This window comes from Molothrus aeneus, chromosome 8, assembly GCF_037042795.1.
Source record: "Molothrus aeneus isolate 106 chromosome 8, BPBGC_Maene_1.0, whole genome shotgun sequence".
NCBI lineage: Eukaryota > Metazoa > Chordata > Aves > Passeriformes > Icteridae > Molothrus > Molothrus aeneus.
In genome coordinates, this window is record NC_089653.1 from 9832914 (window position 1) to 9849794 (window position 16881).

The following is a 16881-nucleotide window of genomic DNA, read 5'->3' on the forward strand; positions in this document are numbered from 1 at the left end:
CGCGGCCGTACGCTCGTCCCGGCGCCCCCGCCCCCCGGTGGCGGTGCCGGCGCGGTCGGCGGGGCGGATCGGGGCCGGCGGGCGGGCCGAGGGGAGCGGAGCGCGCCGCACGCCGCCCAGCGCGAAGATGGCAGCGGGGGAGCCGCAAGCCAAGAAGCTCAAGCTGGAGCAGAAGCAGCAGCAGCTGAGGTAACGGGCTCCGGGACGGGCGCTGCTTCGCGAGCAACGCCTGCGGGTGCCGGAGGGCGGCTGGTGCTGCCCCCGGCGGAGGGCGAGACACGTGCCGCCGCCGCGGTGCGGTCAGACTCCGCCGGCAGGGTCCCGCCGCGCCGGGCTGTGCTCGGCCGGGCTGCGCGCGGGCTGTGCGGACGGCCCCGCCGCGGCACCGGGCGCACGTGGAGGCGGCGGCGGGGCCGTCCCGCCGCGCTGCCCCCGCTCCTGCCGCGGTACCGCTGCCCGGGCCCGGCGGGTGCCCGGGGGCGCCGCCGCACCGGGCTCCGCGCAGCCGAGGCAGGGGCGGGTGGGAGGCGCGGGGGTCGCGCTGTGCCCTGGGGTCGGGGCGGTCAGTGCGAATGAGCTGCTGAGCATCTGGATGGGGTGCGGTGAAACGGAACGCTGCCCGCAGCGATGGCCCCGAACTAGAGCATAGCTGGGATTGTCAATGCTTCTGCCTCCCCTTTGGAAACAGCCTCTGAAAAATGCCCCGAGTAATACTCGTGCGAGGGTCTCTGTCCCCGTTGGACAGGAAACTGAAAATCCGCGTTAACAGTTACATTCTCTTTAAGACCTACCATATATTTTAAAATATTTTCATATTGAAGTAATTTGTGCGATTTGCTATACTTCCTCATTTCTGTGATTACAGTACAATAGCGCTGACTGAATCCCATCTGAATGATGGCCTGCACAGACATAAGTAATTTATTTGTAAGTGTCATAGCAGAAAAATGTAAGGTTTCTCAATGGAGGATGCACAGTCAAAATGAGAACTCTGAATACTGAGAGCTGTAGAGCAGCTTGGGTTTTTTTTGGTACAGTTTCAAGTTTGTTTTCTCAGGATTATTCAGATATGAATATAATTGTAAGCTAGCTAACTTCCTTCCAAGTGTTTAGTGTATGAAGAGAATTAATGGCATAAGCCCTGAAAGGTCCAAAATTATCTTGGCGATAACTGCTAACTAATAACTCACTCAAATATAGCATAAAGGGGATGTACTTTAGTACTGAGATGAGAACAGTCTTTTTTGGTACTGATGTCCTTATTGAAAGAGCTAATCCTATTAAATTTGTCAAAGTCAGGATACTTGCTTCTTCAGCAGCCAAGTGACTTTTCAAGTTTAATAATGGTTGACAAGCTCAGTTGCAGGTAGTAGAAGAGGGAACATGTGGCTGAGCTCTGAAAGCAAATAAATGGCAGACAGCAAGATAAAGTTGCAGTCAAAAAACAACAGTTATCTCCATGGCCCTTAAAGCAAGATGAGGCAAAAAACTGGCATCTGCAATGTTTCTGTTAATAAAGTTTATTAGAGGAAACAGCATTTTAAGATGAAACATGAGAAAAATTTGAAATTTGAGTATATTATTGGTGTACTGAGTTAAAAATTTAAAGGTTGTTTGCAGTGGAATGAAAGGCAGTGGTGACATGCTCTGGTAATGACTGACTAAACTGCAAATACTACTTCTGTAAGGTATGATAGATAAAACATGAGGAATGTTGTTAGAACTTGCATATGCTAATTCTGTTGCAAGTTATTTCAAGCCAAAGTATAAATAGGCTCCAGCTCTGTTTCATAAGAGGAGAAATGCCGTAATTAACTGGTGATCAAATAAAGTTAATGTGTGCTGTTTGCCACAGGTTGAGCTCATGAAGCAGTTGGTGGTTGGACTAGATTTAGCAGACCTCAACACTCATTGGCAAGAACGTATTTGGCTGAGTGCTGTTGTGGGACTTAAAAGACCCTAGAGAAAGTACCAGACTGGTTGAGGTTCCATGACTTGGCTGTATTTGTAACGAGATTCAGTTTAAATGTAAAGCATTGCTAGATAGGCTTGGAAAAAGTTCCTCTATAGATTAGAAAAGAAGTGAAAAATCACTTAAAAATTTTTGGAGCTCAATAACATCATACTTGTTATAGCAAGAATTTGAGATTATAGAGAACGATTCCTTCTTCTCAACACGTAGGTCTGAGGCTCTCCAGTCACTTCAGAAGATCATGTCTAATGGATTCAACAAAGGCAGTTGTACCATATTTATCCTCTCAAAGTGGCTTCATAGAGGTTTCATGGATACATTTTTAGACCCTTTTGATCTTTTCGGACAAAGGAAAGCAAATGTAACTCCCTCACGAGGTGGCAAAGCTGACTGGGTTCAGGAAGGTACACTTGTTTGAAAGCAGTGTAGGATGGCTGGCTTTTGCCACCCAGTGAGCAGCACACAAAGCCCGAGACCCAAACTGGCATTCCCAGCCCAACAATGTGTTGTGCTGACATTCATCTGCTGGGCGGCAGGTTTTGCATTGTCTTTATTGAGGCTTGCAAATCCCTACTACAAACCAATGGGCTTTAGGCAAGGCCATCAATGTGCGCTGCCTTGTTTGGGCTTCTGACTGCATCTCTGCTGTGTGAAGTAGAATATCATTGTACGTGTGTGAACTGCACTGTTTGGAGAGAAAATGGGCTTGCAAAACTGCAAATGGCTTGTCATGGAGCGGCAGCATCAACTTACTAGAAACATCATGAGGTGTTACTTTAGAGGAGAATTACTAAGGATTTGTGTCCTTTTATATTTGGTTTTGTTAGGGAAGTCTGTGAAAAACACAAGCAGATTCTGTTAGCAGCCTGGTACAGTGATGAAAGAATTTGGACATTTTCTGTAGAAATGTTTGAACTTAGATGTACGTGTCTGTATAGAAATAGGCATGTTCATTTTTTCCTTCTGCACACAAACTTGTCAAGTCCCTTGTGCTGCATGATGACCTTCTGGCTGTTCTGCAGCTGCTGTATTGATTGAATAGTCATGACGTGGCTAGTTGTTTGAACAAATCGGTTTATCTAGAAGACAATGTAAGCATTGAGTTTGGCAAATAGTTTATACTAAAAGAAAAAAGTACAGTATTCTTCCTCTTCTGCTATTAGACATCTCTTCATTTTAAGAATAAATTGTCAAATACTCTGTGAATGTTATCAAAAGCAGTCCTTTGTCGTTACTGTTCCACTAGATTTTAGAAAGCTTGATACTAGTGGCTGTAAAAAATATTGCTAATTTCACGCATTTTTAATTTTTTTTAATAAGCTGACTTTTAATTTAGCTTATTCCTTTATCAATTCCTTATAAATGAAATAAGAGTCTGAATATTTTAAGTTAGCTGTGACTAAGCTTTCAGTTAGAATTTAGTAAATAATTTTTCTTTTTCTTTCTCTCTTATCTCTTGGTTTGGGTTTGGGGTTTGTTTGTTTGTTTTTAATTTCACCTTGCTCCCTATTTGTGTTCATTTCAGTTTTTGTCTTCATGGCTTATAGTTTTCTTACTTTCCTATTTCCTATTTCTGCAAATACAGGTAACATTTTCCATGTTGGTGTTCGTAATGTCCTCAGGTCAAAGGAAGATCTGAAACCCAAGCACTTTGCCGTGTTTGTTCCCAGAATTAAAGCAATAGACTTTTTCTTCAGATGAATATTTGGTCTGCTTTAGAAATCAGACAAATGCTCTTGAGGACACTAGCAACAGACGTTGCTAATTTTGTTTTATTTAGGATGTAACAGCAGTTACCTTCCCTTCCAAGATGTGTTGACAGAAATACATCCAAAACCGGAATAACTTGCAGCATGGAAACTCCTGTGCTCTTACCGTGCGGGCACTGCTTTCCATTGTTCAGATGTGTAACTCTCAAATTACCGTTGTCAAGTGTCTTCACCTGGCCTTTGATGTAATCCTCTGGGATTTTGCACAGCATGTGTCATGTTTCCACGATTTTGTGTTCTTGTTTTGGAGAAGGTTGCTGTGGTGTTTCATCCTTTTAATTGAAGTAATTCCTTGCTTTATTGTAGGGAGTGTGTAACCTGAGGAAAAGGAGGTTGTGGGAAGGCTCTTTGTTCTCTGGACCACAGGCTGTCTTTCCTTACTGATGTTACCTGCAGCCCACCTGGCCAGCAGAGTCACACCCACAGCAGCAGTTTGGACATAACAGCCTTGGCCAATAGCCTGCAGAGAGGTGCAGCTCTGCCTTGCTGGCATAAGTCCTTGCTTCCCTTAAGTCACTGGGACTAGTCCTGTCCCTGAGGGTGCTTGCAAGCTGGATTACCTGGGAGAGAAGAGCCAGTGTAAATAGGCCTGTTTCACCTTGAAATGGTGTTTTCCTGAGATTTGAGTCCCTTCTTTTTCAACTAAAGGAACAGTTTGTGTAGGATTACTCATCTCATTGGATCTACTAATATTGCTTATGAACAGACAAGGAAGGTGCCCAGGAACGAGACTTAAATGAATGTAGAATTAGCTGACTATGGTGTTAGTGTAGCAATGTGAAATTCTATAGCACAAGACCTTGGCTTACTCTGCTGTTGCTAAGGTATATTTCATGTGGAAATCTTGGAAGCAAAATTCTGGCTTGTGATACAAGGTTGTGATATTGAATTTTAGTAGTTACTTACACAGGCATGGTACACAAATATTTCACAAAACCAGTTTCAGAAGCAGGGAATGGATTGCTATCTAAAGGTCATTAATTACTATTTGCTGACAGTGTATTGGAAAATCTTATCTTCTTGAAAAAAGTAAATTGAATTTGCAGATACAATGTGAACACTATGTTTTTTTCAAGGCTGTTCATTTTTTTTTTTTACATAAATTGATTTTTAAAAATGTATTATTCATATAATGTATAGTAATAGTACAAAATATTATTATTTATATAATATCAACGCATTTTGTGTGAAGAAGAGAAGTCTTTGGGTATTACTCAGATTTCAGGGAAGGGAAAGGGATTTTTTCCATTTTGAATGGTAATAATAATAATGACGATGATGATTTGACCACAGTCAAAGCTGTTCTGCACTTGAAGGATATGGTAAGAAAAAGCTACTTGCTGGCTTTATGCTACCTTGGGATTTCATTTACAGTGAAAGGTTGTTGTGGGGTTTTCTTCCTTGTACATTCAGTGGTACAAAGCAGTTGTAACTGTTTCAAGGGCTATGCTATTTAATTATAATAAAATAAAAAAAAGTATGGATGTCTGCAGTATGCTGAAGAGTCAGCAGATTTATAGACTTTCCTTTGCTTTTACAGCTGAACACTCTGTGAAGTTACATGAAAAAAATGGGATGATGTCACAGAATTTTAAAAATAATAAAAGATTTTAACACTTTGCAAGTAGAACCCATACAAGCTAAAAATGCATCTTATTTTATGTTGCAAGATATTAAATTCTCTCTGTAGAAAAGTTTCCAAAGCAACTGTTATAATAGAAGATATTTGCAAGCTCTGCAAAATGCTGTTATTGAAAGAGAATTTGTGGACTTGCTGCTCACTAGTCCCATTTTATAATGTCTGCTGGGGCTATTGCGTAAAAGATCAACCTTCTGTCTTGGAAACAGATGGGCAGCTTATCTAAGATCAACCTTACTTTTGTACTTTGAAGAAATTGAGTGAAAATATGGGGGTTAATAGAGAACTTTTTGTTTACATATTGCAAACTGTAAGATTTATACCAAATGTTTGTGGTGTAAAACATAACACATTAGTCCAAGGTTAAGGCCTAGATTGCCTATCTCTTGGTTGCAAGTTACAAATATATAATGTGTAGAGTTTCATGGATTACTTCACTAAAGTACAATTTTAAATGTTCTCATATGCCTGCCTGTTATTTTATCAGGTAGGGGTGGAGTTCATTTTGAATTCATAGTGTCCTTGAAAGGAAACATTTTAGTGAAATAACCCAAGGAAGTTGTTTATATATAGAGAGAAACTGGCATGGTCATGAAGATTTCTCTCTTGTATACTAACAACAGCGGTCAAGAAAACACAGTGGTTAGACTGTGTCAGACATTATATATGTAGATAGATACAAAAGCTGTAAATTTCATGTTTCTCTCAGGGATTTTTGAGGCCGGATCACATGTGAAGGCAAGGTCAGCTGCCCCATGCAAGCAGGGGGAGTTTGGAAGGTCAGGGGTGAGGAAGGCAAACTCAGACTGCCTGCCCAGCACATACATGGTGGGACTGCAAGTTGAACTCGGGGCACAGGCATTAAGTTCATCTCTGAATGACTATAAGTCATAACTGACCATTTTTCCAGCAATACTCTGACTGCTGTTTCTCCACTTCCTTAGACTAGGGATCGGTCTGGATGTGTAGCAGTTCCCTGGCCAATGACTAAAAGCCCAGTGATAAGTGGTAGTAGGGTAGGTGGTGTCTCGAAGATGTCAGTAGCAGTAGAACCTGTGCGTATGTGATAGCACAGCCAAGATGATTTGGCACAGGGAAGAGCTGCAAGCTTATAAAGTGCTATTGACTGCTGTTCAGGTGTCATACGTGCTATTCCACGAAAAGATGTTAATATTTTTTAGAGAAAATATGCTCAAGTGGTAAAATTTAGAAACATTTGATGGTATGTCATTTGGCCTCTTGCTCTGTAGCTTGCTATTCATAATATGCAGTTGTATGTTGCAAATTACTGTAGATATAGTTCATGTATACATCTATTTTTCTTCACATATCTTTATGTGCTTGTTAAAATCAGACAATTATTTATGAGAGAATCTACAACTAGATTTTTTTTAAAAAAAGGTTTTTAATATTTTGAATACAGTGATAGAACCAAGAAGACAGCTGCATTCTATAGTTATATACAATAACAAGTTATGTAGCTATTACTATATTTGCTGCTGCTGGGATCCTCCTTCCCCACCTTCTAGGTTACAAAACAGAGGTTTGGCTATTAAGCACTGAAACTGTTAAACTGGACATAATAAATAGTTCAACATGAATCAGAAGATGCAACCATTATGTATGTATATATTTGCATTTCAATAGAGCTCAGAATCCTCCCTCAGGATTTGAGGACCTCTTACACATTGTGTTGCAATAACAGTAAGAGGATGGATGTGTTTTCTACTCTTAGTTCCCTACTCTTATTTTCCTACTCTTATTAGACTTTTCAGGACCCCTGACACAAGTCAATAATGAGAATTTTGTGACAAGTTCAGTAAGTGGTGATTATTTTTCGAGTGTCTGATTTAGAGAACCTAGGAGAGTTGTCTTACATCAGGTATTGAGCATAATTTTTTCTGTTATTTTCATGTGACAATGCAGGTCCTTGACCTTCATCCATGTGTCATATTTTGGCATCATCTCCTCTGAGAGGAAAATTAGAAATAGATGGAAAGTTTGGCTTTAATTTTTCTGAGTACAATATTCCCATTTTGTAGATGGAAAGGAAGGGAAACTTCGGACTAATAACCACAGGATTATGAAGTTGTTAAGTTTAAATATTTAGTTAGAGGTGACACAGCAGTACTTAACAACGTGGGATTCATTTTTGGCAAAAACAACCTATTGGCTTCAGTTTCATGAATCAGTGCTTCTGGTGCTAGTAAGTTAACAAAGTAAGTGCCAAATCTGCACAATGTGGCAGTAACTTTGACAGCCAAATGAGGAGTGACGATAGAAACCTGGCTTAAGCGAGGCTTTCTCTTTCTGATACGGCAGTTCTGCCAGTGTCAGGCGAATAAGAAAAGGCAGTAAGCAATGCCGGGCTGCCCTTTTCTTCCCGTGTTTCCAGCCTGTGGTCTGGCCGCCTGGGCAGCCGGAGCGCTGCGTTCCACAGGTGGCTGCCAGGCGCTCCGGCAGCCCGGAATGAGGCGATGTGCGCCGGGGCTCGGCAGCCCGGCCCCGCGCCCGGCGGCCGCCGCCTGCGGGGGAAGGCAGGCTCCGCAGGGGGTCACTCGCTGACCCAAGGCACAGTTAAAGAAAAAGAATGAAAACGCGTTCGTGTCGAGGGTGCAGCGATCGTGTGTCGGGGCGGGCGTCAGCCCGCGGCCAGGACAGAGCCGGGGCGGGGGGGTCCCCTCGGTTCCCACGGCCCCGTGACAGCCGAGGGGCAGCGCTGCCAGGGGCTCCGCTGGCCATCTTTACTGTGGGCGGTGCCGCTCGACCCCCGCACCTCCGCGGGGCTACCGCCGCTAAACTTTTTTTGGTTTTCCTTGGCCAATTGTCACTGTCTCCCACGCTGGCCGCCGGGGCTCGCAGAGGGCAGCAGCAGGAGCTGTGTGGGAGGCGCGCGCTCTCCGCCCGTACCAAAGATGGCGGTCGAGGAGCCCGGGGGTGCCGGGCGGGCGGCACCGCTCGGTACCGGGCGCTGCCGAACCGGGGCGCGGGGCCCGTCGGCAGCGCCCCGCGGCTCCTCGCGCCGCGCGGCCGCCGCGCAGGGCCCGGGCCCGCCCCGCCGCCCGCCCGGCCAATGGCGGGACGCGCGAGCGGGCGGGGCGGGGCGCGCGGTGGGCCGGCCGAGGGCTGCCCGGCGCTCAGTCGCGGCTGAGGCGCGGGCGCCGGGCGGAGAGGTGACGGTGCCGCTGCCAGGGGACTCTGCCGCGGGCGGCCGGGCGGGCGTGGAGCCATGGCCACTCTCAGGTAATGTCGGGCCCTCGCGCAGCGCCCGCAGCACAGCCCCGCATCCCGGGGGAAAGGGCGGCGGGTGCTGATGCGCTCCCGCTGGCGGGGCGGAGGCGCCCGGCGCGATGCTCCGCCGCAGCCAGGCTCTTCTCCCCGCTGTGTAATCACCGTGCGGGACAGCGCGGCTTCGTCCCATCCCTCTCCCTGTGCCGCGAGTTGGTGTGGTGGCTGCACGCCCGCTCCCCTGGGGCGAGGAAGGAGGGAGAGCGGTGCCGGTGCCCCGGCGGCCCCTCAGCCCCGTGGGAACAGCGCTCCCGGGGCGCCGCGGTGGCTTCTCGCGGGCAGGTGGGCGCGCCCGGCCGGGGCTCCCGGCGGCACTGGGCAATGCCGGTTCCCAGCGGCACCGGGAGCGAGAGCCCCGAGCAGCGCCGGGCCGCGCCCGCAGGTGCTCCGCTGATCCGCGGGGCGGTGGCGGGGGCTGCGTGCGGCGTCGCTCGGCGGCGGTGCCGCTGTCACAGGTAGCGCCTGGGCGTGGGCGGCCGCCGCCCTCCGCGGGGTGCCGCCCGTGGGCGTGGGAGGATGCGTGTCCAGGGGCTCCGGCAGCCGCTTTGGAACCTTAAACCCTCGCTGTAGCTTGCCGTGACTGGAACTAGATTTTAAAAGAATCCCCAATAACGAGAAGAGGGGTGTTAATAGCGGGTAGGCTCTTGGCAGGCTGTTGGAACTGCGGTGATATCAGCCTGTCAGCAAACCCGGAGGATGACAGATCCCCGTAACTTAACATTCAGTGAAAGGAGATACTGAGAATAGTTTTTCTCCCCCAAACACTTCATCTCAAGATGGGGTTGTATTGTGAGGTAAATCGGTAGCCTTTGATCGGGCCTTTGGCTGCTAACGAAATGCCTGATAATTATCAAATTGCCTCTATAATTCAAGGCCGTTCTCCCATCTCCTCTCTCCACCCTCCAAACTCTGTGTATCAGGTTTCACTCACACTGTTTCTGACCGAGACGGTAACTTTGAAATTGCAATAGTATTTCACTGTTGGGGCTTGTGAAGTTAGTGCAGCTGTGTGAGGAGCTGGGTAGTGGTGGAACAGTTTTTTTCTGCGGCAGCCTTGCTTACATAAGGCCAAAGCTTTTCGGCTTGTTTTCAAAGTTGGAGCCTGTGAGTGTGTCACTTTAGAAAACTACAAAAGTTTCATAATAAATGAAACCTTCACTGAAGATGTTCCTCTAAGTCAGTATGTAAATATGTAACTGCTTAGCCAAATATTGTCTTCGCTTAAGATCCACGTCAGGAAAGCATGTAAGCAGTCCAGCAGGCCACCTTATGTGTTTAAGGTGTAAATGCTAAAGTGATTTGCTGACCAGTGATGCAAGAAAATTGTCTGAACTCTGGAAGGATGGGATAATAGTTCTAAGGTACTTCTGTGTTAGACGAGTTACTTACTGATGTAAGTATCGTCCTACTTGTAATGATGTTACATGGGTATGTGGGATGAGAGAGGGATGCTCTTACTTAAGAGCTTATAGCTAGTCAAGTGCTATAAATCTGGTACTATTGCTGTTTTGCTTTAACTAAACATAAAAATGACTTTTGGTAAGTTCAAATCTTGTGTTATATGGGGTTTTAAACTGAAATGGATATGCTGAGGACAGGCTTAAAACATGCCTTGTTTTTGCCTTACTTTAAAGGGCATAGTGAAACCCTTTAGAAATACTAGTATTTTAGATCTTACAAGACCATCTCTTAAATTTGTAAAAGGAAGACTAGGCACACACCGTGCTGCCATGCAATTGCACACTCAAATGTCTCAGCCATGTTTAAGGCTTTCTGAGTTGCCAGTATCCAAAGGCCCAAAATATTCCTCTGTCTCCGTGCCAGTAGCTAATAATAAGCTTTCACTGATATTTTGATGTTGCTCTTCCACGGAAGTGCGCAGCAGCCTGGGATGATAACAATATTGTGTGATAGTTGGATATAGTGCTGCTAATGCTCAGCAGCCAACTTCAATCAGGACCATATTTTAAAAAATGCCTGCAGCAGTAGAGCATGAGATTGGACACAGCTTTCCAGATCATTCAGTTGCAGTTAATTTCGTTGGCTTCTTATGAGGTTCAAGGATAGCTCAGTACTGATGTTTTGCGTTCTTTTTTGTTTATTTGTTTGGGTTTGTTGTTTTGTTTTTATCTAGTTTGGTTTCATTTTATCACTTCTGCCACTTGTGATAAGAGTAAGGTGTGAAACACTGGCCATTTGTATAAAATCAGTCATATTAGTAATGTCTGAACAAAACACCTAATTAACAGGTGAAGATTTATTTATACTTAATGAGTTCCATTGCTTGAATTTGTAATTGCAACTCACACTTCATGTAGTCCTAAGTTAAAAGCCAAACTCATAAAATTTGTTGCAGCTTGTCAGTAATTAAAAATGTGAATGTGATGTACATCAAAGCTCTCTGTAGTTACTGTTCTGTAGTTTTGCCTGCTAGATGGATGGTGTATTTTTGTCCAAACAACTTTTAGATTTGTACCTCTTATTTGAACATCTTATTTGTAGTTTGGAGTGTAGAAAGTATAAATCTTGTTCATGTATATGTACTCTTTGTGTGTCTGTATGTGTATGCACATAGATGCTGACTGTATAGTCCATGATATGTGCCCTTAATTTGTGCAGGTGAAGGATTTATCACCTGCTTCCTGAAGAACTGATCCAGATGTTCTTTTGCAGTAGGTTAGTTGGGTTAAACAAGAACATCCTTTTTGAGTGATGGAGAAGGGACTGAGGGGAGTCAGGGAGGCTGGGGAATACAAAAGTGTGTTCTGTGGTAGAGATGTGTTCCCAAATAGCCTGTGTATTGTGGAATCTCAAATTTCAGGAAATTATTACTGATTCCTCACTATGTTTTATCTCTAGTTGGTTGGAAATGATCACTGAAATTTTAATAACTGCAGATGTCCAGTGTGACTGAACAGCAAACATAAGGTCTCTAAGATTCAAATCTGCTGTTCAAACAACTTGGTGAGAATATAACTGTTTAATATCTCAATTTTTCACTCTGGAGACTCGTAAATTTAGCATTCTCCAGAATCATAAATATTTGGCTTATTTTATGCTTTTACAGAGGCTTATGTGGCTTTACAGAGTATATGAGATTTATATTTTTTTTTTATTTTTACTGAGGATCAACCTGAAACTAAGTAGTTGCTGTACCTCATGTAGTGCCACAAGCAGTGCCATAGTATAACGGTGTGGAAACTTTGCAGCTCCTCCAAAAGGGAAGGGTGATTTGCATTGCACTAAATGTAGCCAGTGTTGGGTTAGTCAGGTTGAACATGCTAACAATTTACACAGTCAAGTCTTCCTCTTAAACAGTAGGACCTTCCAAATTGGTCAGAAAGCTTGTATTAGAAAATGCTGATCACAGTGAGGGATCCCAAAATCAGTTACATTGGAAAAGACGAAAAGACCTCTGAGATGGAGTCCAACCTCTTAAATACTTGCTTATTGACTTTTAAAAATTTGTGACTTAGACTTTTCTTTAGACTTTTCCCGTTTTGCGCATAAAGGTATTTTTATCAAATACAGTGACAGTTCAGGAAAAATACAACTCCAGTCCCCAGTACAAGTGGAGAGTATGGATTTTTCTTTTTTTTTTTTCTTTTTTTTTTTTTCTCCAATGGAATGTTAATACATATTTTTAAGCACAGAAGTTCTAATATCTTAGGGCTTAGATAACTTTAACACCTAGGAAGAACCAAAAATGTAGAAATACATTTTAGTTGAAGACACAGAGCTAGAGATTAGTATATGTTATCTTATGTGTTTAGATTATTTGCAAAAATAGATAAACAGTTTATGACACTTAACTTGATTTCTTCAGCAAAATCAATGTTAAATCTACTCAAACTTTTATGTGTTTAAAATGTTGTCAAGTTCTGCTGTCCTACATTTAGTTGTGAGAAACAACTATACTGAATTCGAGCAGAGTTTGCCCAGGAGTTTCAGTGGAATGTTTCTAAACATACATTTACTACTCTAATGATAGCTATCTTGGCTTTTCAAACTTGATTCCAAATGGTGCCCTACATACAGCCTCTGGAATACTTGAATGGAGATGCTAATAAAATATTGTGGGTGAAGGAAGGCTTGGGAACGAGCAGGACTTACATGTGATGTAAAGAGCTGCCTGGATTAAATGGCACCGAAAGTTCTGGTTCCTGCTGCTGCTGACATGGGAGGAGTTTGCACATGTTATTGGCTTCATAGAGCTTCTGCACAAAGTTGCTCTTGTGCTGCTTTGAGCACATGTACCTGCAGGTTCTGTAGCCCACAGCTCATTGAATGTTGGGTAGCTTCTATTCTGCTTTTCCATTGAAGATGGTAACTTCTTCATAGGCGGTGACCTCAGCATGTCAGCTGTATTTCAGATTTTTTTTTGTAAGTACAGCTGCTGTTTTCTGGCATACTGACCATTAAAGTGCTGACTCTTGTCTTATACAGAAGTTATCCATTATATGTTTGTTTGGTTTTTTTTTTAAGTGTAGTTATAAATCTATTGATGTGTAGAATTTTACAGCATGTAAGAATCAGGTAAACATTAAGTACAGGAACATATAGCTTGGGAACAAATCTGCATTCAACACTTGAAAAGTTCTGACTTCATTCATTGTCCTATATACTACTTATGCAACACTTAGGTTTTACAACAGGGTGAATGTTCTGTCTTGTGACTTCAGCTGCAATCCCCTTTATCCTTATGTCTCCTGAGCTGTCGTCTGTCTCTCACTCTTCTTGTCTTCTAGCTAGGTGTAACGTATGGGTATGCTATTTCAAACACTGTGCTATTTGTCACACTGACAAAAGTATTTAGCCAGTCTTACAGGTTTTTACTAGCAGATGTTAACTATTCCAGTTAGGAGCGAGCTGGATTTCTGGCTCCATCTTCTGCAAGCAGCATCAAGCACATGTCTCAAGCAGCATCTTCCACATTTTATTTACAGTGAAATGGGCTCTAAAGGATTGTCCTTAAAGCTACAAAAGCTAGGATACTTAAAGCATGGTTTGCTGTGTCTTAGTATCAAGGTTATTAATCATGTTTTCCACAGTGCAACATTTGTCGCTGTTCTACTGATTGCAGTCCCTCAAGGACAGGCTGCTCCAGCATGGCTCCTTCACAGGGTCACAGGTCCTACCAGGAAACCTGATCCAGCATGGGCTCCTCTCTCTATGGGTCTGCAGGTCCCTGCCAGGTGGCTGCTCCAGCATGGGCCTCTTATGAGGTCCCAGCCCCCTGTCAGGCATCCACCTTTCCCAGCCTGGGTCTCTTGCATGGCTGCAGGGGGATCTCTGCATCCCCATGGACCTCCATGGGCTGCAGGGGCACATCCTGCTTCACCATCATCTTCTCCATGGGCTGCAGGGGCACATCCTGCTTCACCATCATCTTCTCCATGGGCTGCAGGGGCACATCCTGCTTCACTGTGATCTTCACCAAGGGCTGCAGGGGCACGTCCTGCTTCACCATCATCTTCACCAAGGGCTGCAGGGGCACATCCTGCTTCACCATCATCTTCTCCATGGGCTGCAGGGGCACATCCAGCTTCACCATCATCTTCACCAAGGGCTGCAGGGGCACATCCTGCTTCACTGTGATCTTCACCAAGGGCTGCAGGGGCACATCCTGCTTCACTGTGATCTTCACCAAGGGCTGCAGGGGCACATCCTGCTTCACTGTGATCTTCACCAAGGGCTGCAGGGGCACATCCTGCTTCACTGTGATCTTTGCCATGGGCTGCATGGGAACCTCAGCTCAGGTTGCCTCAGCTCAGGTTGCCTGGAGCACTCCCTGCCCCTCCTTCTCCACTGACCATGGTGTCTGCAGAGCTGTTCTCTCACATGTTCTCACCCTGCTCTTCTCTGGCCTCATTACATCTGCACAATAACTTTTCCCCCCCTTCTTCTGAAATCTGTGATCATCAAGGTGTAACGATCATTTCTAATTAGCCCTGCCTTGGCCAGCAGCATGCCCATCTCGGAGCTACCAGGGATTGGCTCTGCTGGACATGGCAGAAGCTTCTGGTAGCTTCTCACAGAAGCCACCCCTGTAGGCCCCTGGCTACCAAAACCTGGGCAACCTGTATATGTGGTCATACTGAAGGTACTTTGGTAGCTGGAGCATGGTGTGCCTTGCTGGTTGGAGACAGTAGGTGTTAGTTTGGCAAGGAATGTGATGGGTTTGGATGTAGTTCTAGAGAACAGCTGCATTCACTCCTACTTGACACTAGGCCACATAGCTAATCCTTTGGTATTACTGCATTATCACCCAAGTACATGCTATTCAGGAAAATGTAACACATGGTTTCTGAATTAATCTAAAAAAAGAGGTTAAAGCTATCTGTCTCAAGAATACTGTTTACAGTAATTTTGGTATCTTTTTTCTACATGAAAGAAGTGAATGTCAAGTTGCTTAAAAAGTACATCCAACATACCAATAGACAGCTACACTGTTTAAAATGGCTGACAATGCAGAATCCATAATCTCTTTGTTTCAGTTTAGTAGAACAGACTTAAATTGTTAATTATTTGTTGGTACCCAGCAACTGAGAGGTTTTAGTGAAATTCGTATTACTGTGGTGTGATGCTTCCCCATCTAAAATTTGGTATTACAACTTGAATGTCATCCTTTAAAACTCCAGAACATGGCATGCAGCTTAAATTCTTTATCTGAGTAAGTGACAGTTTAACAGAATAATGTGTGTATTGCTCAAAGATCACTGTAGGATGGTACTTCACTCAAATTTGATTCTGTGTATATGCCAGGTCACAGTGTATTTTGCACAGCCCACTGTGCTGGGCAAAATGTGTATTTTTTTGTTTTTCTCTCTAATAAAGTCTTTACATGTACTAGAAACAATAAACCAGTGCAAAACTAACATGAAATACTTGATTCTCTTACAGTGAAAATGTCCTGTTTGGAATGGGAAATCCTCTGCTTGATATCTGTGCAGTTGTGGACAAGGACTTCCTTGACAAGTAAGGCTTGATATCTTTTTTTTTTTTTAATGTCAGTTTTGTTTCCAGAATTATGCCTATAAATAAATGGTGGGCTACCTGCCTGTATAATGCTGTGTTTAGGCTGATCTCTGGGATTCTGGCCTTGTGCTGGAAGTAGCCAGTATTTGTCATTTGATTGTTCTTGCTCTCTGAAACTGTGGTGGTGCTATCTATGAAAACCTTCTGTGTTGTCATATGTTGTTTTATCAATTTATTCTAGGGTCCTCATGCTGTCTTTGTTAGTCTTTAATTGGAAGGAGTCATCAATTTCAGTAAGATTTAGGTAGCTCTTGTATGAATCTTCATGTACTACTTTTGATTTACTATGAACTGTACTCTTCTTCAGTGATGTCTATGGGGTAAATAGGCCATTTCTGTAACACACCAAGAAAAGTTGTGCAAATACACCTTTAAAAAAAAAAATACCCGTTTATCAGTCAGGAACAGGACTGCTTCTTATCAGGTTGTCTATTATCTTGCTTAAGCCTACTCGTTATACTACCATCCATATAACCATATTGCTGGATTGCCTAATTGTCATTAAGCTTACTTGTTCTTGAATCAGCTTAGACATCTGTCTTTTCCAGAGGTGTAAAATACAGTTGCTCTTTTAAATCTTTCTGCTTGAGCTCCATTTTTTATTGCTGTTGCCACTTCTTCTCTGCTTTGTAAGTTGATTTGATCTTTCAGAGTGCTTGCAATTTTTTTTCTTTAATTTTTCAAGTGTTAATAATTCTTTTTCTAATAGTACTTTATTTTGTTAATGGAAATGTTGCATCAAAACTAAATTTTGCATCATCAAATAAGGAACGGGTGCAGAGTTTTTATTTTTGAATGTGTATTGTCAGCTACAAATATTTTGTTCTGCAGCTTTTAATAGCAATAATTTGTCATTAATATTTCATCACATATTTTATCATAAGATTTGTTTAAGTAAGAGCCTCTGTGTTGTAAGCTGGAAACAAAAGACAAGAATGTAATGGATTGTGTCAAATTCAAACACCTGGAACTTTAGAAATCAGGTCTATGTCTTGAATATTAAAAAAAGTGAATTAATCTGGTGTAATTCTCTGCCTCGTGTTTCCACTGAAATAACTTGAAAGCCGGTTTCTAAAAATTAGTAACGCCCTTCTCCCAACCTAACAATACTTCCCAACTAATCCTTATAAACTGCTGACATAAAAGAGATGATGGGATCTATACTGCAGCACTGA

The 16881-nt window shown here is 43.6% G+C and overlaps 1 protein-coding gene across 2 annotated transcripts in view; it reads left to right on the forward strand.

Annotated features, from left to right (window-relative positions):
• The first annotated feature begins 54 nt into the window (after positions 1-54).
• The window catches only part of ADK (adenosine kinase), a 268546-nt gene continuing 251719 nt past the window's right edge, over positions 55-16881 (forward strand). Inside the window, exons 1-2 of one of the 2 annotated variants that reach the window (XM_066554332.1) lie at positions 55-189; positions 15572-15646. In XM_066554332.1, the coding sequence (XP_066410429.1) occupies positions 128-189; positions 15572-15646 (137 nt within the window). In that variant the 5' untranslated portion in view covers positions 55-127. Of the gene's footprint in view, positions 190-8511; positions 8624-15571; positions 15647-16881 lie in introns of those variants that run through there. The other variant, XM_066554333.1, reaches the window with a different exon arrangement.